Source organism: Melampsora larici-populina, assembly GCF_000204055.1.
Source record: "Melampsora larici-populina 98AG31 unplaced genomic scaffold MELLAscaffold_6, whole genome shotgun sequence".
NCBI classification, from domain to species: domain Eukaryota; kingdom Fungi; phylum Basidiomycota; class Pucciniomycetes; order Pucciniales; family Melampsoraceae; genus Melampsora; species Melampsora laricis-populina.
In genome coordinates this window covers 158860-180977 of record NW_006768770.1, presented here as the reverse complement: position 1 = coordinate 180977, position 22118 = coordinate 158860, and the positions used below count along the sequence as shown (strand labels likewise).

The window sequence follows — 22118 nt, the reverse complement described above, 5'->3', positions numbered from 1 at the left end:
CGTCGATTAGAGTTGGGCCATGCGATGTAATGAGAACCCGCTTCGAGGATGGCAGAGATCACGCGACGTGTACAGTTGACAACTGATCCACGACCGACCTTGTAATTCCTTGCAAAGCGTCCCACCGAAGCGCCGTTACCGTTGCTACCGAGACGCTCCAGTGTAATGGCCAGTTGATGTTTTACTGGTGGTTGTGGATTGTTGGTGTTCGAGATAAATATAGGATTCAAATGAATCATCTCCAAAAGCGCCCGAAAGCCTTCTGGTGTCGTTTGCATAGCTTGGCGAAAGTCGGTTCTTCTGGTGTGGAGCATGTCCCCAAGATCGAAAGGATTGGCGTGAGGTAGACGCATTCGGGGTTCGAGGTACCGGCTGGAGATGACAATAGAGAGCATGTCACCCCACTGGCCTTCTTCATCAAAAACCTCGTCATACAAAGTCGCCATGTGGTCGTCATTTGGAAAGAACATTTGTCCTTCGCTAGGTTCCGGTTGGTGGTCATCGAGCCCGGGTATGTTGGTCGCCGCGTTCATATGTGCAAAGACACATAAAGTCGTTAGATCTCTTATAGCTATCACTTGTTCAGATACACGAGGCATGATGGAGGTGGTGAAAAAATGAGATCGAGGTGGATGCGAGCTAAAGAAAATTGAGAAATGAAAGCAGGTATGACCAAACGAAGAAAGTTGTTGTCTCTCTGACTCAGATATCTTCACAACACGTCTACAAGGGAACATGAAAAAAATGTGATTGAAAAAAATCAATTCAAAAAATCACTTACCGTGGTGTTTGACCTGACAAACACGGGCCCACATGACCGTTAGTACTTTACCGTTGACCCTGGAAAACAAAAGACGTAAAACTTAATTTTACGGCGTTTGGGACTCTGCGAACGCAAATTTTAAGGATCAAACATACTTATAATTTACGTTTGGCGATTTCCGGCGAGCTGTTCGCAAGATCTGTCTTGAACTGCCCTATTGCTTTCCTTTGGGTGGGCTGAATGCCTGAAGATGAATTATATTTGATGTGTCTAATTATTCACATGTGACTACCTGTTTACAAAATGAAAGGTCTGTTCACTTAATTAATCATTTGATGCTACCTGCTTCCAACATGGAGGTTATGCTCAATAGGGGGTTTCAAGTCAAAAATTTTACGGTATTTTGCAGTACAACAAGTTGTCCAAGACCGTAAAATTTGACGTAAATTTCAAAAATTTGGGACACCTTTTTAGGTGTCACAAATGCTGTTGACTGTATATTGGCAGAAAAAAAAAACATCGTAAAATTTATAAAACTTGTCCGTTTTTTAAAAAGTTTCACAAAACATTTCTGACTTGAAACCCCCTAATATAACTAGTTTCTCAACACTTCCTGGTTATGAAATGGAGGTTATGCAACAAAATGGGACAAGACTCTTGTTTTTGAAATAAGATTGCTGCTAACTCCATCCAAAATTCAACAAAATCACAGTTCTTGACTAGATGGTTGTGGTTCTAACACTACAAGGAAATTTCTGTCAACGGTACATAAACATCAAAAACCCATATGAAAAACCCGTATGAAAAACCCGTATGAAAGACCCATTCCAACCCATTTGAATTTGGTGTTTTTGCAAGGAAATCTTGAAATCCAAATGGGTCTGACAGGTTTTTCATATGGGTTTGTGATGTTTCTGTGCTCTTAATTTGAGTTTTTAGTGCAAAATTCATAAATTACTCATTTTGATTATGGACATCCAGTTTCTTCATCAATTACTATTACAAGTTCAACATAAGTCATTTTCAAAGCTTCCAACACTGCACAGATGTAGTATTTTTCGGCTATGCAAAATGATTAGAATTAATGTCAAAAATAATTAAAAATGCTATGTTAATGCATAAAAATGCACCATTAATGCACCATTAATGAAAAAAAATGCAGCATCAATGCAGAAAAATGCAGTGTTAATGCACATGCAGAATGAATGCAGAATTCCACCTTTTTCAATTTTTTTTGTCCTTCAGGTCAATCATTTTTCACTTGGGAAAAATACTACATTTTCCCAGTGCAACATCTACAGTCAACTACATCTAAGTTTATATCCCTGTAAGTGCATAATTTTCTATGTGCATAGGATTTTTTGCCTCCAAAAAGGGTTTTGCCAGCCAACATGAGGTCTATAAGTGCATATTCCTATCAGTGCATGGAAAAACCACCTGCCAAGCTGTATGTAATTAGAGGGAGTTGACTGTAGTCCTATAAGTGCATGAAGACCCCACCTATCAAGCTGTATGTAATTAGAGGGTGTTAACTGTACATTAAATCTATCAATCTTTATTTACAAGAAGGTACTCAAGAACAAAAAAAATTTACAGAAGTATATGAAAAATTCAACAATACAGGTAAATCAATTGGAGATGGGTTTTAGGATATGAAAAGATAGTTTGAAGGTTCAAGAAAGCTACAATATTGTAGGGAATGATCACATTAGTCAGCAAGAACCTTAATTGGAAGAATTGAGTAGTGAGAAGTGAAGGTATGGGGAAAGAGAACCTTATAAAAAGTAGTAAGCAAGGGTAGTCTAGTTTTAGACTGATTTTTAATTAAGGTTATTAATCAAAAGAATCATGTTTTTAATTCTGTGATTGACACCGCGGAAACAACTTGTTGGAAACCCGATTGAGCTTAATTTTGGTGTCCGGGTTCGAAATTTCCTCAAATCGTGAATCTTGCTCACAACTTGTTCACATTCTGTTTGCCGATTCCCCTCGGGCTGTACTCTGTACTCGGCTAGGGCTATGACCCGGCCCTGGACCTGCCCGGCCGAGTCTGCCCGAGAGCTTTTTGGGCGAGGTTGAGGCCGCACCTGGGGCCTTAAGTCCAGCCTGGCAATAGTGAGAAAGGCTCCGCTCAAAGGCTACTCAGGGCTGGGGCTGTCAAAAAAAAATTTGTGGAGGCATTTCTGAAGGCTTGTTGAGGCAGTTTTCTGGAAAAATCAACATCATCAAGCATCCACCCTAAGCTCTCAAACAGGCTCAAAAAGGGCTGGCCCAAGCCAGGGCCTGCGCAGTGCTGCCCGGCAGCATCCTTGAGGGTGCTGTGGCCGAGGCCGGGTCTGACAAGAACCCGGGGCCGGCCCTGCAGCTTCAGGGCCGGGTCATACCCCTATACTTGGCTGGCCCCGTGTACGCACAATGACATCATACAGCACCATACCCTTTCACCATTCCTCACCTTCATCCTCATTTGTCAAGCCTCGATCAACCAGAAAAAAAGCGGTTCAGCGGGAACATGATAAGCGGTGAGATATGTAGTCAAACGGTTGGAATCACAGGTTTTGAAAGTGCTGTGTATGTGTATATATTGTAGGGTACTCAAGGGAAATTGGCAAACGTATTGCAAACAAGTTGTGGACGAGATCCACAATTCGAGGAAATTTTGAACCCAGACACCGAAATTCCTCTCAATCGGGTTTCAAACCAGTTGATTCCCGCGGTGTGAATAGAATAGGAGAAGAAAGGAAGCAAAATGTGCACAAAAGTGGTAAGGTGAGTGAAAATGTCCAAATAGAGTAGTTTTTCATTAATTCCGTACATCAAATCTTATCTGATGAGGCTTAGTAAGGATTTGATTGCCACAGAATCATCTGTTTGCCAATGTAAAACCTTCAAATCAATAGTATATGAGGTGTTGTAAAAACAACATAAGAAGATAAAGATGGAAAAGCAGTTGTCAACTAACTTAACTAAGTCCCACAGTCAGACACTTCTTCCTTGCAAGCTTGGGTGTCTGGTGAGGGACTTAGGACTAATCGGGCTTCCCTGGTGGTCAAGCAGGACTGCTTAAATTGGAGTTTGGCGTGGAGAATTTTTCACCACCTCAAAAAGTCCCACTTCCACTCAATCAACCCCTGTTTGATTTTTAACTGGAGATACTTCAAAAATTCCCAACACATATGTCTATTCAGAATTCCTTTAACTTTTTCTGAGCATCCACAAAAAAGAACAGAGGTTTTTGTAATTTGAAATTTGGTTGGTGGCAGTGACTGTATTTTCAAAACAAAATTTATAATCGAACACGATCCTCTTTCAATGCAAGAGGACTGCCATTTGATCCAGCAGCTGTGGTCAAAGATGAAAGGTGTACATTTCATTCTCCAGAAGATTTTGGTCTCCTCAGAAAATCTGTAGCATCCAAACTACAAAAGATAGGCAGCTGTAGAGCTGAACAGGGGTTTTGGCTTCCTGCTGGACCACCAAAAGTATTTGATTAGTCGCAAGTCCCTACCCAGGGCACCGAGCTTGCAAGGTTAAGAGAGCCCTGCAGTAGATTTGGACTTGTGTTAAGTTAGAGTTGTCAAGTTTGAAATTTGGCTTACATGTAAATGAAGGAAACCCAGGTGTATCATTTTGTTTTTAAGTGCTTTGGATTTCACATACTGCACTGACTAACTGTGTGTGTTTAAAGTAAATCTACCAATCCTACAACTTCTTCTAAATTTTCTTGTGTGATGGACTATTGAGCCTTCACACTAGACACAATATGATTGAGAAAAGGAAAAAATGGCATAGTTTGGAAAACATAGACGGAAGAGAAGAAAAACTAAAAAAAGAAAAAAAGGAACAATAGTAATTGGAAGTGACAACAATCTGAGTTTAGTCATCTAAATATTTTTTGAGGTGGAGAAATCTCCCTTTTGCTTGAATGTATTGCGCTAGGTATGGGTAAATTTTGGGGGTATCCAAGAGTGTTGTAGCTGAATTCGTGTTAATTTTGATTTTTTTGTCTTTCAATTTTTTTCTGAATGTTTGTCTTTCTTTAGTGAATTTTCTACAGTATATCAATGTATCATGGGTTTTGTCTTACACAACCACATGTAATATGGCTTACTAACATGTAACAATCTCCAAAACTTTATTTTATCATTCTTTACAACTCAATTACTCATTCATCACTCATCATACATAGGTCATGTGACACCATAGATTGATCAGAATCAGCAGATCTTTAAAATGGGCCTTAGCAATAAGAATTGGAGCACTTCTTCAAACATTTGTAATCTTAAAAAAGGATTTCAGCTCACTTTGCATCAATTACAAAGCTTGTTCATCTTAAGAATAGATTCACAGTGTTCATAGTGGCTTATACAAAGTTTAATTTCATTATTAATAAGATTAGAAATGGACTAACAAGATTATTAAGATTTGTAAAGTGGTTTTTGAGGCTGTCAACAACGCAGCAACAGTTACTGTACTAGTATAGTACCTGCTCTTAAAATACTGAAAAAAGTGGTACTCAGTACCGTACCTGAAATTAGATACGGTACGGAGTACAGTACCTAGCGCCAAGGTACTGCAAAAATCTCGCTCTAGTACAGTATTTCTTGCAAGGCCAAGGTACTGTACTATACTGGTATCCTAGACAAGCGCGTAGGTACGGTACTGTACCGTACCTGCAGTAGGTACCGCGCCGTATTCTAACTTACCTGTGTAAGTACCTGCCTCAGAGACAAATCCAAAAAAGTTTATTTCGCAGATAAGAACAATCATGTATTATTAAAGATGAACAGAAAAAATTCAACCAGAGCCACAAGAAAAGGAGAAAAAAAAAGGAGACATCGTTTATGATTGACGAGAAAAACCACCATAAATCATGTGAGACAAAACCAAACGTGATAGCCATCATAATTTAGGATCTCCTCACTCGAGATGCTGCATCGTTAGCCATGCATTGATTCATGATGTTTCCAGCTTTGACAAATTTACCCTTCATCTGCACTCCCTCGACTGACCACATGCGACCAGAAACCAACCTTTCAATTGGCCTGGGCTTGAGGGAACTTCGATCTCGGGTGCAGATGTCCGCGGCACATGAGAAACATCTCTCAACCGCGCAGGACGTGCCACTGATAGCCAGAAAATCGCGTGCCAGGCAGCTCAAGATTGGGTACTTGCCTTCGTTTACCTACAGGTTCAGAGAGTCCGCCTTTAGTCCATGTGCACCAAGAGTAAATAAGAAAACAGAGAAAGGTCCTGCTACTGACCTTCCACCATTCCAATGCCAGGTGAGGATTCTCACCAACCTCTGGTGCAGGGTCCTCTGCCATCTCCAAGTAAGATCGGAGTTCGTTTGCTGTGTTCCTTCGATTCTTAGCTTTGTGTTTCCTAAACTCGTCATCTTCTTCAGCTGCTCCCAAACTTTGACCATTGACCGCGCGGTTGACGTTTGAAGCATTAGGTTCGTAAGGTCCATCAATTTCCATCTCAATCTTCTTTTCCGCATAAGCTAATTCAATCATTTCCTTCGCAAGTGAACTTTCAGCCGATCCTTCTCCAAAAGCAAAGTCGAAGTAATCCAGTCGCAAGCTGGGATGTAAGATAGTCGCAAGGATAAGTGGGTGTGATGCAAGTGCTTCCTTCAGATAGGCAGTAACTCGGACCATCATAGCATGATACATGGGAAAAAGTGGCTCGGCGCGTGATGATGTCGCATCAATCTTCTTTTGCAGACTTTTCTTCAACTTGACGTACTCACGAATCACCAAAGATCCGGTGGGTCCACTTTGCTCGAAAAACTTTGTGAGATTCTCAAATTCCTACATGAGTAATAGTATATGATTGTTAGGGAGGGACACCAATGATATGATGACTGAATGGTTAAAGATATAAATAAACATACCTGGAGAATATTGATTAGATCCCGCACTTGTCGCCACTCGTCAGGCGAAATCATTACTTTATTGAATATGCCTCGAGGTTGGTAGACATCTGGAGGCAGAGGGGTTTCACCAACTCGGCTTGTTCCTGCCCTGCGAGGCAATTCCATTTGGTCTTCCTTCAAAATCTGATCGATCACCTTCAAAGAACAAGTGAGTTGTCAATGTTTCATCATTGGGTATAAAGATAATTCAGTATAAATATGATACTTACCTCTCGGGCATTATATAATCGCTTCCAACATTGGAGCTTAATGTTCCACCTAATTCCATAACCAGGTATAGGTCGTGGTAGCTTTTCGGACAGTAATGCTTGGCTGACAGCATCAAAAAGGCAACACATGACTGCGGAGCCACCTATCTTTCTACCTATAACATCAAGCTAATAGAATAATTTCTATTAGCTCTCAATTAAATTATATTTTGATAAATTAAGCATTTGTAAAGACTTACCTTCATCATTAATGCATCCACAGCATTTGCAGCATTTCGATTGCTTGCAGACGGAGTTTCGATCGGAGGAGGAGATTCGTGTGGACCATCCATGACACTGTACCAGTCAGTACTGTCAGCTGCAGGCGGGAGATCTGAATCATCAGTCTCGATGACATCTTCCTCCTCGGGCAAATCTTGATCTTCCAAGGCGTCCCCAGTCTCATCTTCTTCAGGCACAGATTGTAATGTTGTAGTCGGAATTGGGAAATCACCAAGCATGGTTGATTTAACCAGGGGTGGAGGAGGCGCTTGTATGCCAAGCGCTTGAAGGCCACTATTGACCACAAGCGCAAGTTTATGACAAACACATCGAACTCGATCGGTTTGATGATTCCATTTGAACACTTCATTGTTTTCCTCACAGTGTTTCTTGATCCGGACATTCATGGCCTCAGCGAGCGTGTTGTTATTGCTTCCTGAGTCATGCGTCTGTGCTAGCATGTGGATAAAATAAAACAAATAATCAGCTGAAAGAATAAGTGAAAAACGAGTAAAAATTAATCAAGATGAAATACTTATTTTGTTATGAAGCCCATGCTTGATCAGAAGATTGATCAAAGGCTCAGCCAGCCAATCACCTTTGTGATGCCAGGCGATGAGCTTCAAGGCAAAGTGCCTAGTGACATAGGTCCAGTCCTTAGTGACGAAGGTCACGCTAGCACCCAAGAATCCATAACGATTTCCAGCAGTTGTCCATGCGTCGTGAATGAGTCCGAATGAGCTTTTGAGGGACTGATAAGAAGAAATCAATCAATTTATTAAGGCATTAATATCAACGCTGCAGCCGGTACTGTACCAGTATCGGTATCGTACAGTACAGTACCTGGAAGTACAGTACCTTGGAGGCCACTACTGTACTGAGGGGGCCAGGATTTTTTTTTTTGGTGTAGGTACTGTACTCAGTATAGTACCGGCCAACAAGGTACCAGTACAGTACCGGCCCTGTCAGTATCGTGATACTAGGTACAGTATTGGGTACCTTGTCAGATACTTTAGGTACTGTACTGGTAAAGTACCGGTAAAGTACCTGTAAAGTATGTGGCAAGTACCTGCCCTTCGTCCTTGCTCGGAATCTTACCAATCCGTACATTTTTCCCATCCACCACCCTCAAACGACCTCCAACAACGAAGGCCACCAAAGATCACTCAATGATCTTGCCTCATCGGTAAGTCCAATGGTTTAATCTATCCCTTTTGATCTAGAGCCCCCCTCCTCACCTTGTCTGACTGACCAATGTGTGTTCATTTATCTTTAGGCGCGATCTAGCCAAGTGGCGATGGCAACATCCCACCTTTCCATTTGGTTCCATCGGCATCAGCAGGGGGTCTTTTTTCTCAAAAAGGTACGCCCATTTGCTTTCTTGTTTTTCCACTTCCCCCATTTTCACATCTTTAAATATCATATCAGTCGATTCCAACGCTGACTACTACATACTTTACTAGTTATATTCCTTTCTTCCGTATCATCATGTCGTCCTCTTCTGCTTCTGCCGTTGAATCCTCCAGTCGACGTCGTAGTTCCCGACCCTCCCCAGCTAGGATACGATCCCAAATGATCGAAGTGCCTTCTGACTCTCGTCGTACTGCCCAACGCCACTATGACCCCTCTGATTCGGAATCATCAGTCTATCAACCTCCTAGTAGTAGTAAACGCAAGCGTGACGATCCTCCAACGGAAGATGAACACTCAGATCACTCACAATCTCTACAGCCTCGCCACAAGGCCAAGAACCCAACAAAATCATCGTCCCAGACTCGTTCAAAGCGTTGTCGACAAGTTCAATCTGATCTCTCTCAACAAGCGCAAGGAAGTGACAACATTGCAAGTAGTCAGGCTGTTCCTCTCCAGGTCGACTTGATCCAAGATTCTGACGGTGAGAATGCGAAGGTTGCAAAGAAACCTAAGAAAGAGCATACCTTTGATAACATCCGTGATTATTTTAATGAGATGACCACGGTTATCAACGTAAGTTCTATTTTATTTTTCTTTACATTTCCTTTTCTTTGAAAGTTTAATTCATCTTTCTAATTTATTTAAATCCCTCTTTTCAATTCTCCATTTCAATTTGTTTTAGTCGAAAGGGAAGCCGGTCACCGCATTTCCGTGCAAGTATTGTGGCTTGAAAGTTGCCAGTGCACCATCTTCGGCAACCAATCTGTTAAACCATCAAGATGGTTCTCGGCAGGATGGTAAGTCGGGTAAACCAGGATGTCAGAAGAGAGCTACAGCAATATCCTCTGGCTGCAAACTGCCACTCACCGTCTTCGAAAAGCAAGCACAAGAGGACAACTCGAACGAAGGTCAAACATCGATGACAACATTTGCTCAGGTGGTACCCAAATTCGATCATCAAATTCTTAATCAATTGTTGGGTATGTGGGTGATTAGGACAGCTCAGCCATGCCTTCGAATGGAAGATCCTTATTTACGGGCCGTGTTTCGATACGCCAATCCAAACGCCCATCTTTTTGGGCGAACATGGGTAGCCAAGTTCGCACACGAGGCGTATTTGGACATGCAGTCATCTGTAATTGAAGAACTCAAGGTGAGTGCCTGTTTCTCTTATCTATTTTTCACTCTTGTCATCATTGTTTCCTCACCTCTTTTGCTGATCATCAACAACCTGTATCAGTCTCTTAAAAGCTCTTTTGGCCTCATCCATGACGCATGGACCACCCCTGGGAACCGATATGGCTTCTTAGGTGCAAGTGTCACCTTTGTCACCAAGGATTGGACCTACGTAACGAGGCACTTTGCCTTGAAGCTCATCGCATGGCATCACAAGGGCGATTGGCTGGCTGAGCCATTGAACAATCTCCTCATCAAGCATGGGCTACATACAAAGATATGTTTTTCGCTTTTTGACTTTGTCTCATCTTTTTTCACATCTTTTTATGTCCTTCTGATTCTTCTAATCTAACTACTTGACATTATGGTATCTTTTCTTTTATGTACATGCTAGCCCAGACTCACGACTCAGGAAGCAATAACAACACATTAGCTGAGGCCATGAACATACGACTCCAGAAACATTGCGAAGAGAACAAGGAAGTTTTCAAATGGAATCACCAAACACACCGAGTACGATGTGTGTGTCATAAGTTGGCCCTGATTGTTAGCGGTGGCCTTCAAGCCCTCGGTATCCAGGCCCCTCCACCACCTCTTGTGAAATCGACCATGCTCGGCGATTTTCCAATTCCAACCACGACTCTACAAACAGTTTCCGAAGAAGACAAGACGGCTGAAGGTTCTTTAGAAGCAGAGTGTGAGGAAGACGGGGGTCGCGAGATTGACGACTCTGATCTTCAGCCTGCTGTAGAGAGCGCTGATTGGTATGGCGTGATTGATGGTCCTCATGAAGAACTCCCTGCTCCACTTGACTCTTTGCCAAGCAATCGCAATGAGGCAAATGCAGTTGCAGCGCTCATGACAAAAGTAAGATTCTTTCCTCGATGTTTTTGATTTCACTTTATATATTTAGCTTTATATATGGCTGACTTTAACCACGTTTCATATTACTCAAGCTGGACGTTGTAGGACGTAAGATTGGTGGCTTGGCGGTCATGTGCGCCCTCTTCGATGCTGTCAGCCAAACGATGCTCTCGGAAAAACTCCCCAGGCCAATTCCAGGATACGGCATACGTTGGAACATAAAGGTCCAATGCTGGAAAAGATTGTACAACGCACGAGAGGTAAGTTCCTGACCTAGCCTCCATATCTATTTCAGAAAATTGATTACTTACCTCTTATTTTGTAAATACAGGTGATCGATCAAATCTTGAAGGAAGATCAAATGGAGTTACCACGCAGGGCTGGCCCAAGCCGACTCGGTGAAACTCCATTGGCTCCCGACCTCCACCGACCTCGAGGGATATTCAATAAGATCATGATATCACCAGATGAATGGCGACAGGTCCGCGAGCTGATCAAGATCCTGCAGGTAAGCCTTGACTTTGTTTCTTTGTGCACTGGTGGTCTCAACGGTTTTAGATAACCTTCATTTCTGGCTACTTGTAGGAGTTTGAGAACTTGACCAAGTTCTTCGAGCAAAGCGGTCCAACTGGCTCATTGGTGATACGCGAATATGTGAAGCTCAGGAAAACACTTCAAAAGAAAATCGATGCGACTCAATCACGCGCCGAGCCTCTCTTTCCAATGTACCATGCGATGCTTGTGCGAGTAAAGGCCTATCTTAAGGAGGCGCTTGACTCGCACGCTCTGATCATGGCGACTATTTTACATCCCAGTTTAAGACTTGATTATTTCGAATTCGCCTTCGGAGGAGGCTCAGCAGAAGCTCTGCTTGCTAAGGACCTCATCGAATCAGGCTATGCTGACAAAAAACTCGAAATGGAAATTGATGGGCCTTATGAACCCATAACATCCAACTCTAACCGTGCTACAAATGGTCAAAGCTTAGGAGCCGCTGAAGAAGACGAAGAATTTCGCAAACACAAAGCAAAGAACCAACGCAACACAGCTAATGAACTCAGATCGTACCTGGAGATGGCAGAGGATCCCTCGCCAGAGGTTGGTGAGAACCCTCATCTCGCTTTGGAATGGTGGAAAGTAATTTGATTTCACTTTTGGTCACAATGAATCTCACATTCAGGACGCATAATACTGATGTTGATAACATTGTTTAGTTGAACGAGGGGAAATACCCAATATTGAGCTGCCTCGCTCGTGACTACCTGGCCATCAGCGGGACATCGTGCGCGTGTGAGAGGGGCTTCTCTTGCGCAGCTGATATCTGCACCCGAGACCGGAGCTCTCTCAAGCCACGACCAATCGAAAGGCTTGTATGTGGGCGTATGTGGGCAGTGGAGGGTGTTCAAATGAAGGGCAAGTTTGTAAAAGCGGGTGAAATCTTGAATCAATGCATTGCTAATGATGCAGCTTCTCGCACAAGAAAGTCATAAGTTTTCATTTTCTGATAAGCTTTTGTTCTCTGTCAATTTCATTTCTATATCTAGCTTTTCATTTAACAATATTTAGCTTAACTCTTTATGTTTCTTTAATATGATTTGTTTTGCTTTTTATTTTATTCAATTCAAACATGTGTTTCTCTGTAATGTGCCAGGTACTTACACAGGTACTGTACGATACAGTATCGTACCTGCACTAGGTACGATACGGTATAGTACCTCAGTATCGCCCCTTGATACCAGTACAGTACAGTATCGAGGTGTGGCAGAAAATACTGTACTGCCTGGTGTTTTTTACAGTACCTAATTTCTAGGTACTGTACTCCGTACAGTATTTTCTCGCAGGTACTGTACTGAGTACCTACCTTTTCAGTATTTTAAAAATAGGTACTGTACTAGTATCTTCGATACTGTACTGGTACAGTACCTGCTGCTGCGTTGTTAATATATCAGGAAATTACATGAAAGGATCGATGGAAGAATCAAAATGAAGATGCTGACCTTTAATTCATCAATCACAGAAGATCGCATGTCAAGATAAGCTTCATGCGCGAATTTAGAAACCCAGGATCTTCCAAATAGGTGAGCATTCGGATTGGCATAACAAAAATCCGCCCGTAGGTATGGATCTTCCATGCGCCTCCATGGTTGAGCTGTTCTAATAACCCACATGCCTAGAAGCTGATTGAGTACTTGATTTTCGAACTTGGGTACTGTCTGAGCAAATGCCAGCATGGAAGTTTGCCCTTCGGTTGCGTTGTCGTCTTCGGATCGTTGTTCAAAGACCGTGAGCGAAAGTCTACAACCGTTTTCAATTGCCTTGGATCGCTTCTGACAACCCGGCTTTCCGGACTTGCCGTCTTGCCTGGAACCGTCTCGATGCGCGAGGAGGTTGGTACTCGAAGTTGGAGAGCACGCCACCTTGACACCACACCACTTGCAAGGATAAGCAGTTGCCGTGTTACCTTTAGCCTAAATGTTACCACGTAAAAGGTGTAAGTAATAGTAGCTACGCTATGAAAGAGTCGAAACGTACTGAAAAAAAGAATCCACAAAAGAACACTTACATTAGTGATGGTGACCATGCCATCAAAATATTTGCGGATGTTATCAAACTGAGTTTCTTTCTTTGGCGGCTTGTCGGCGACCTTATTGTTCTCCTCATCGGAGTCTTGTATCAAGTTGATATGCAGGCTTACACCACTACTGACATTAGGTTCTTTTCCTTTCGCTGCCTGTCTAGAACATTTCGATCGATCCTTGGGAGGGTTCTTGCGCCTCGTTGGCTGACATATGGACTGATCAGATGAAGCATCATCCGCAGTAGTATTGTGGCGCTTGCGCTTGGAAACAGAGGAAGTAGCTTCGGTGGGAGAATCGTGGTGCTTGCGCTTGGTGCTAGGTTCTGGCTGGAAGACCGAACCATCAGTTCCAGAGTCATCGTCGTCGTGTCGTCGAACAGAACGGCAAGAATCGGCCGGAGAATTAACTAAGTAAGATCGTTTTCTTAATGGTGAGGGCCGGGAACTACGACGGACAGTGGAATGTGGAGTAGATGAAGATGACATTTTGTTGGATTGATGTGAAACTACGGTAAGAGAACACAACCTATGTATGAGATCAAGAAATCAGGAAGCGAGGTAAAGAAATAATTTGATCAATGAAAGTGATGAATCAAAGTACATAGACGAGAGAAATGACCTACCGTTTTAACACAATAGATCGGGTCAGATAGCCTAATGTCGTTGACCAGGCGACATGTTTCCATCGCCCCATGTCGACTCACCCCTAGCTTGCTTAGTGATGCAAAAGCCGAACGAGGAAAGCCAGGTGAGCGTGAGCAAAGCGCTAATTAGACCGAACAGGCTAGATTGATTACGAAAGAGATCAGATGTATAGGTTTCGTCGGTAGTGGGTGGTGATCATGCAAGGGATTCACTGAATAGGGAAGGTGTACTGGGTAAGACTCAGAGTCGGACAGGAAGGGAAGGGTAGAGGGTTAATACAGGTACTTACCGGTACTTTACCGGGTATCGTACCTGATTTCCAGGTACCGGTCATTCCAGTATTGGTATCGTACCTGGTGTACGGTACTATACCCGGTAAAGTACCTCGACTAAAAAAATAAAATTTCATGACCTGTAGTAAAGTACCTGGCTCCTAGGTACAATACTGCCAGGTACTGTACTGGCAAAAACAGATACTGTACTGTACTATACCGGTACTAGTACAGTAACTGTTGCTGCGTTGCTGTCAACCATTATTCAACAATTGTAATTGAGGTTATATACTACTAGGTGGAGTATTTTTGTTGTTTTTCCTCTTTTTTCTTCATGATTTAAAACATTGTAATTTTGTTTATCATTATAAACTTATTTTAATAGTACTTGCTCTTTATCACAATTACAAAGAGAAATTTACTGTAGTAGTGAAGCTTTGTGACTTATAACATCTTTTGGGAATAATATCAAAAGGATATTGTGCTATTTTCTCATCATTATCTGATTGGAATGGCACTAAAAAGTGTTGAGAGACAATTGAACAGTTGCTTTTTGTTTTAACACATCTGCTTTTGGACCTTTAAAATAATTAACATATATATCACTTTGGTTCCTGATCAGTACTACACCCAAAAGAGATCTTCTGATTGACTTGTTTTAGGAGGTCAGTCCATAGACATCTTCTGTTAGTTGATATTAGTAGTAAATTATCCCCTCTCAGCTCTGTATCACCCTTGTTGTGTCGTAATTTCTACAACACCAAGTGCCTCAAGTCATGGGTTTTCACTCCTTGGACTAAACTGACTTACATAGGCTGTACCATACACACATGTGAAAAACTTACTAACATACACATGTACATATTTATCCTTATCGTTGGATTTTACCTTGAATCAAATCACCCTACTGTGTGGCCAAAAGGGTGGTCAGCTTGGTTCCCTCTGTAGGCCACCAACACATGTAACAATATCCCACAAAGTTGTGCCCCTACCTGTGGTAAAAACTACCATGAGACCCTGGCCCTGACCCACGGGATTGTTCAAAACCTCATAGTTGCTGCTGAGATCAGTTGATCAAAAACTCAGGTCTATCAAACTGCAGTTTTCAACCTTTGTTTTTTTTAACATGAACACAAAATGCAGTTTCCGCCCTTTTTGATTTTTGTAATGTCATAAAATTTCATCATGCCGCACACAACAGACAGAAAAGCTTTGCTTCAAATCTTCCAATCACAGTACACTATGCACAAACCTGAAATCACCAAAACAATTGATTTTCACATTGATCAACCAAGACCATGTATATAAATCAGAGACAATACATATTTGTTAGCCATCAAGTGTTTTTGATGGAAGTACAATAAGGACATACTTTTTTTGCTTTAGAATACAATTCAGAGGAAATACATTTTTTTGGCTCTGAAGTTTCTTGATCAAAGCACAACAAGGACACAACACCCCCGGCGCTCCGCTATATTCACAAAAATCACGAGCGGAGCGTTTTCGCGCTATAGGCAGAAGCCAATCGCACTGCTATATTTTGGGAGGCGCTATGAACTGTCAGAGCGGTGCGGCGTTCAAAATCGCTCCGCACCGCTATGTCAAAAACTCACGATGGTTAGCGCCAAAAAGCGCGGTATCAATACAAATTTTAAGCCGATTTTGATTACTAACATGTAAGATAGTGTACGGCAGAGTGGGGATTGAGGATTTGAACATAGGAAGTCACCGCACACAATTATAGACAAGAAAATTAAGAAATAAAACATAACTTTTTTTATTTTGTTGGCCATGATTAGCTTGTTTATAGACTGAAACAAAGGATATACGCGCCCAAATATTGACATGAAATTAAATAAGAGAAAAAGTTTTTTTGTTTCTTTTGAGCCATTCTAGCTTGTTTATAAGATGGATAAAAAAATAAAAGCGCCCAAATCAAAGACATATAAAGAGATCAAAAAGGAAACACAGGAACGGGTTCGATAGAACTACTTCTGGGGCTTGGCTTGCTGAGCTTGATAAGCTTGGACATATGCCCAAGCTTCGGCAAATTTACCTGAAAGTGAGATACCCGACTTCAACCACTCACGTATGCTAACAAGTTTACTGATTGTTCTTGCCAATAAAGAGCTGCGGCCGGGCACAGCTATGTCAGCAGCGGAGGAAAAAGTCCTCTCACATGGGCAAGTGGTAGCTGTGACTCCAAGATAATTGCGAGCAATAGTTGCTAAGACTGGAAAGTCGTTTTCATGTTCCCATAAGTTGAAAAGAATCAGATTTACGAAGTCTAGAGAAGGATGAATGAGAATCAAAAACCTACTCTCCACCAATTGAGTTCATTCTGACCAGCAACCATCAGGTGGGCTCCATCAATATACTCAACATATTCCTCTTGGCGCCGATCAGCTGCTGACTGAGATGACACCTGAGTGGTGAAGACGTCAAAGGAAGATGAGACGTGGAGTGTGAGAGAATCCAAGGAACTCGACACCTGGTAAAAGCCAGTAAACGGGCTAAGTCCTTCTGGTTCTGAACACCAAGGACAACAATACTACACACCTGGTAAAAGCCAGTAAACGGGCTAAGTCCTTCTGGTTCTGAACACCAAGGACAACAATACTACACACCTATTAAAGGTGAGAGGGACAAGATTCAATACGCCTAATTTTCCTCAGTGGACTGATGATTTCATTGATCATAACTTAAACAACAGACCTGGTAAAAGCCAGTAAACGGGCTAAGTCCTTCTGGTTCTGAACACCAAGGACAACAATACTACACACCTATTAAAGGTGAGAGGGACAAGATTCAATCTATACAAAAGGAGATGACAGAAACAAGAACAATTGATGAATAAGGTTGATATGAATGAATTGAATATAATGTTAGAGAAAAGAACTCACACGCCTAATTTTCCTCAGTGGACTGATGAGGAAAAAGAGGCGTGCACGAAGTGGCGATCAGTATGAACTAAGTTGAGTGATACAATGATGATACAGCTAAATTGTAATTAGGTTTGAGGTTTTGTATCGGTGAATGTATGGTTTTGGTGAGGTATGTGTTTGTCGTGATTGAAATAAATGATATATCTTGACAGAGTGGCGATGCAGGAGGGGTTGGTGTTTGAGAGGGTTGGATGTGATTGATTCCTGAGGTGATGGGATCGTCGGGCCATTCACGCAAGGCATCTTCAAACACGTAGCTGAAGATTGTTTTGGCACGTGCTGCGTTGTCAGGATAGTTGAGGTCAAAAAAGCAAAGACGAAACCAAGGGTTGAGTATGGTCGATAAGACAATGACATCGGAAGCTGCGGCCTCGGCTTGATACCCTTCAAGCTTAGTGCGCATAACTTCAAGCATAGACTTAAGCTCCAAGTCTTCACAATTGTCCATGAGTTTATCGAGTTCTTGCACCATCCGGGAATATTCGGCAAGGAGGATACACCCAGTAGCCGAGTTGCCTTCGAATCGTTTGGTAGAATAGAGGAAAATCTGTGGGAGCAGAACGTATTTGAACAATGATGAGTTTAAACATGACAAACCAAAGAGAAAAAAGGAATTAAATCGGGAAATAGAAACATAAATACCTGAAGTATTTTGAACAAATTTTCGATTGAATCCCACTCATCAGCGGTGATAAGTATCCCTTGATAATATCGAGTCTTGCGATCAGCAAGGAGGATTGCATCAACCACCTACATACAAAACAAAGTATGAGCTAATTGGAGACCAGGGAGATTAATGAAGATGATCTTACATCACGTGCGTCGCTTAGACGCTTCAGGTAATCCACGTCAATATTCCAACGTACGCCCCATCCCGAGATAGGGGATCGACCCTTATATTCGAGCTGTTTGGCTTTGGCAAGGAATTCCTGGCGTCTTGCTGAGCTGCGTGTGCATAGGCCATTGAATTGTTTGGCCTATACAAAAGATGATACTTCAGTACGGAGTTTGATACGACCAATAAGTGAAATCACACAAAAAATAGAGAAACACACCTTACGAACAGCCCGAGCCAAATTAGAAAGCTCCTCCTCCTCATTGTCAAAGGCGGTATCGGAAGCGTTGTCGTCAGGTATAGTTCCTGGTGGTTTACCCTCCATGAGATCCTGGTCATCTAGCTCGTCTTCTGAAGAATCGAAGTTCAGATCTTCATCACCATCATTCAAAGTCATGGTTGGAGTGGGTAAGGTAACCCCAGGCTGGGTTGTCGGCTTGATATGGCCAGCTTTCATGCCCAGAGACTTGAGACCCGCTTTTACCACAAGACCAATCTTGTGGGCGTAACACTTTACCTGATTAGCCGACGAGTCCCAATCAACACGTTCTTTGGAATCCCTGAACATTGCCGAAAGCTCATGGGCCATGGTATTGTTGGAACTTGCAGAATCGGTGGTCTGAGCTAATAAGTAAAACAATCAAGTATGTTAGCTTAGATGACTGGAGAAGAGCATCAAAAGAGAAAAACGACAAATCATCAAAACTAGAAAAAGGATCAAAACTACTCATCTTTGTATGTAAACCATTCATAATCAAGAATCTTCCTACTGGCTGAGCAAGTAGTCGGCCTGCATGATGCCAGGCCACCAATTTGAGGGTTAGATGGTGCGTCTGATGCTTCCACTCATCATCGATATATGTGACCGAGACCCCTATGAATGCCTTGCGACCACCTTTGGTGGTCCAGACATCGTAGAGGATACTAAACTTGCCCTTGTTCGACTGAAACATCAAGATGATGATCAGTAAAGTGAGATCAGTAAAGTGACGAGCAAATGTGTGGCAAAAGTTTGGGAATGCAACGATTGGAAGAAAGGGAGATAACTTACCTTGATCATATTAATCACCGATTTCAAAAGCTCCAAGTAAATACCGCTGGCTGTCTCAGAAGCCCACATAGTTCCTCGTAGATTAGCAGACCGATTGGACAACTTAAAGGCAGCTCGAAGCGGAGGATCATTGAAACGAGTGAAAGGTATAGCATGTCGGAGAATCCAGATGACTAGTGTAGTGTTGAGAAGTTCAACACTAAAGGATGATTGTGAGAGAAACGAGTCGAGAGTTGCTTTGGGATTGCTACTAGCAACTTTCACCATATTGTCTTGGTGTTGCTTCCAAGTGCGAGGGAGATCGTGGCCCTCGCGAATTGCAAGGTGTCTTCTGGGGCAGGCTGGTCGATCTTTGGCTCCATCGCGATGGGAATAAAGGTTATAGTGACTTCGCTTGCCTTGAGTGAAGTACTCCCGGCAATAACGGCACCTAAAGCGACGAGGATCGACTCCTGTCTAAACATAGCAGTGTTCAAGTCATACATAGGGTCAGTTAACAATCATGAAACTATCAATCAAGGAAGGAGAGAAATCGAAAGGGGAATAGAAAGGGCGTACCTCGCCTTTCACGTGGATTGGAGCTTCAAAGAATTCCAAAAGCTTGGATACTCGGCCGCGATGGGCTCGTCGGACAGCTGGTGATTCGACGACTTCGACATCAGAATCTTGGTTGATGTCAACACCATGTGGAACATCGTAGTCCTTAAGACAGCGAAGAAGATTAAGATCAAAAAGATTTGATAAAACAAAAAAAGTACTCAAGAGAAGGATGAACATACCTGGATCACAGTACTTCTCTTTTTCTTCTTGACTGGTGCTCGAGTTTGTGATGAGTATGAAACATTCCTGGAAGCCGAGCTTTTGCGTTTCTGATCATGGACACGACGTGGTGATTTTTTTTTCTTGATAGAGGCAGATTCAGATGGTGGGGCAATTGATGAGGCTTCAGATCGGTTGTCCTCATCTTGCCATTCGTCTTCGCTGGGTAATTGAAGCAAACGTCGGGAGTCGGGTGACTGCATCACAAAACCTGGTCGCGGGCGTGCTGGGCTACGGACACGAAGAGAGCGAGCAGAAGAGGCTGGGACTGGAATTTCTGAACCCGCAAGCTGGAGGGTGGTTTGGGTATAACTTCTGGTATCGGCAGCAGATGGAGACATGACTGATTTGGAATTAAATACGGAAAGACAATGATGATCGAACTGTAATCGACAAAGTGTGATTGGAATAAGGGTATAGTTATCTTTTTAGAACGGAAGAAGGGTAGGTGGAAGGGTTAGAAAATGACCAAATAGCTTATCAAATGATGATGATTAGAAAGATAGAAAATCACTCACCTTGAGTGGCTTTTATAGATTGAGCTGACAACTCCAGTTGTTCATGAAACAATATCATCTTGAAAAACGAGATTCGTATCAAGATAGACTGAAAGTGAAACTATGTGGTGTATGAGTGTGAGAAAGGTTGTTGAATCTTGTTGATTTCGGAGTTGCTATAGCATCCTGGAAGTGTGGAATCTAATGATTTGGTTGCGGAGTGAATCGAAAATGGTGATGTAGGGTGAAGTTGGGAATCCGAAAGAGGCTAGTGGTGATGTTTGAGGAGGAGACTGGGCTGGCTGAGTTCGTATGTTTGAAGGAGTCACCATGGATGGAGTCCCGAAACACAGCGCTAAGCAACACTATGGGTCGCTAGAGGCTGCTATGAGGCGCTATGGCGCTAAGCGCTCGTGGGCGCTATGGCGCCCCATAGCACTGCGAAAAGGTGCTATGACCTAACCCTAAACCAAACCGCTATGTTGGTAGGGGCGGGGCCATAGCTATAGCAGGGCGCAGGACCCGCTATGGCGCCAAACCCATAGCACGGGCGGATCGAGCGCTGTGCTACCGCTCCGCCCCCGCTATCCCGGGCGGAGCGCCGGGAGCGTTGAAGGACACATGTTTTGTATTTTAGATGGCTTTTGCAAAAATGAACAACACAGTGAGGTTTGATAAACTGATCTTGAGCATATCAGCCTGAGCTGAGGATACCAGGGTATCTGACCTGGCTTCAAATGCATGTGAGGCTTGTTGTGGAGGGTTTGTTCAAGGTAATAGTAGCTGAGAAACTGGTTGAGATCCAGGCTGGGAGTCAATTGGGCATGGTCCATTCCATTTGTAATGCCTTTGAATTGTCAGTGACAATACTTTTGGGCCAGCCAATCTGTGGTTTGTCCAGTGCTTGCAACAGCACCACCAACATATTTACCTTGTATTTTTCAATCCGAGGTATCCTCGGATGCCAAACCTCAGACAGAAGCTTCCCAAGGTTTTGATCCGAGTTAATTCTCAGCACAAAAGAATACCTTGTATGGAAACCTGGGACAAGGTCTGTCCAAGGATTTGCCTCCAATGATGCCTTGGATTTCTTGACCCAAGGCATCTATGTTGGCAGTGAAGTTGTATGGATGGTCCATGTTTGAAGGTGAATTGTTGATGCTGTTCAAGGGGTTTTTAAGATGAGGTAAACTCAATTACATTGCCCTGAGTCAAAGGGCAAACTTCCAGACTGCAGTCTGTGTTCAACTGCAAAAAAATAAAAAGGTTTACCACTGCAGTTTCACATATCTGTCTTTTGGACACACTTATTTCAGTGGCAACTAGGGAGTTTTGACCAATACAACAGGTTGGGCCCAGGGTCTCATGGTAGTTTTTACCAAGGGTTGGGGACACCTTTGTGGAATGTTTTCATATTGATTGGTAGCCTACAGAGGGACCAAAGCTGGCCACCTATTGTACTTTTAGCTGTGCAGTATGGTGATTCATTTGCGGTGAAAGTTAAGCATAAGGAGCAAGATATACAGTACAGTACATTTCATAAAGGTTGAAATCGAGAATTCTTCAAAATCAGCAGATGGCCCGTGCGCCTGGCAGTAAAGTTGTGACAGGTGTCAAACTTACCTGCCAGATCGCACAAAATACATAGAAATCAATGATTGTTAATCAACAAAGCAAGCACTGACCTCAAAACCGTAATGGCACAGTTGGTGACATTGCCGTGTGGAATTATGCTCCGCGGTCATCTTGCCATATCCTTGGTTTGAGGCTGCCTTTTGGTATGCCATCCTTTTGAAGTGCTTTTTTTTACGTTTGTCTGATGTGATGAAACAAAACAGTCAGCATAGTA

The 22118-nt window shown here is 42.7% G+C and overlaps 1 protein-coding gene across 1 annotated transcript; it reads left to right on the top strand.

Moving 5' to 3' along the window:
* Positions 1 to 8343: 8343 nt before the first annotated feature.
* On the top strand, positions 8344 to 9223 carry MELLADRAFT_94366 (uncharacterized protein; the record flags this gene model as incomplete). The annotated part of the gene is made up of 4 exons (XM_007406639.1): positions 8344 to 8360; positions 8451 to 8537; positions 8701 to 9160; positions 9206 to 9223. The coding sequence occupies 4 exons, from the start codon at positions 8344 to 8346 to the stop codon at positions 9221 to 9223; spliced, it is 582 nt and encodes a 193-aa protein (XP_007406701.1).
* Between the last annotated feature and the right edge of the window lie 12895 nt (positions 9224 to 22118).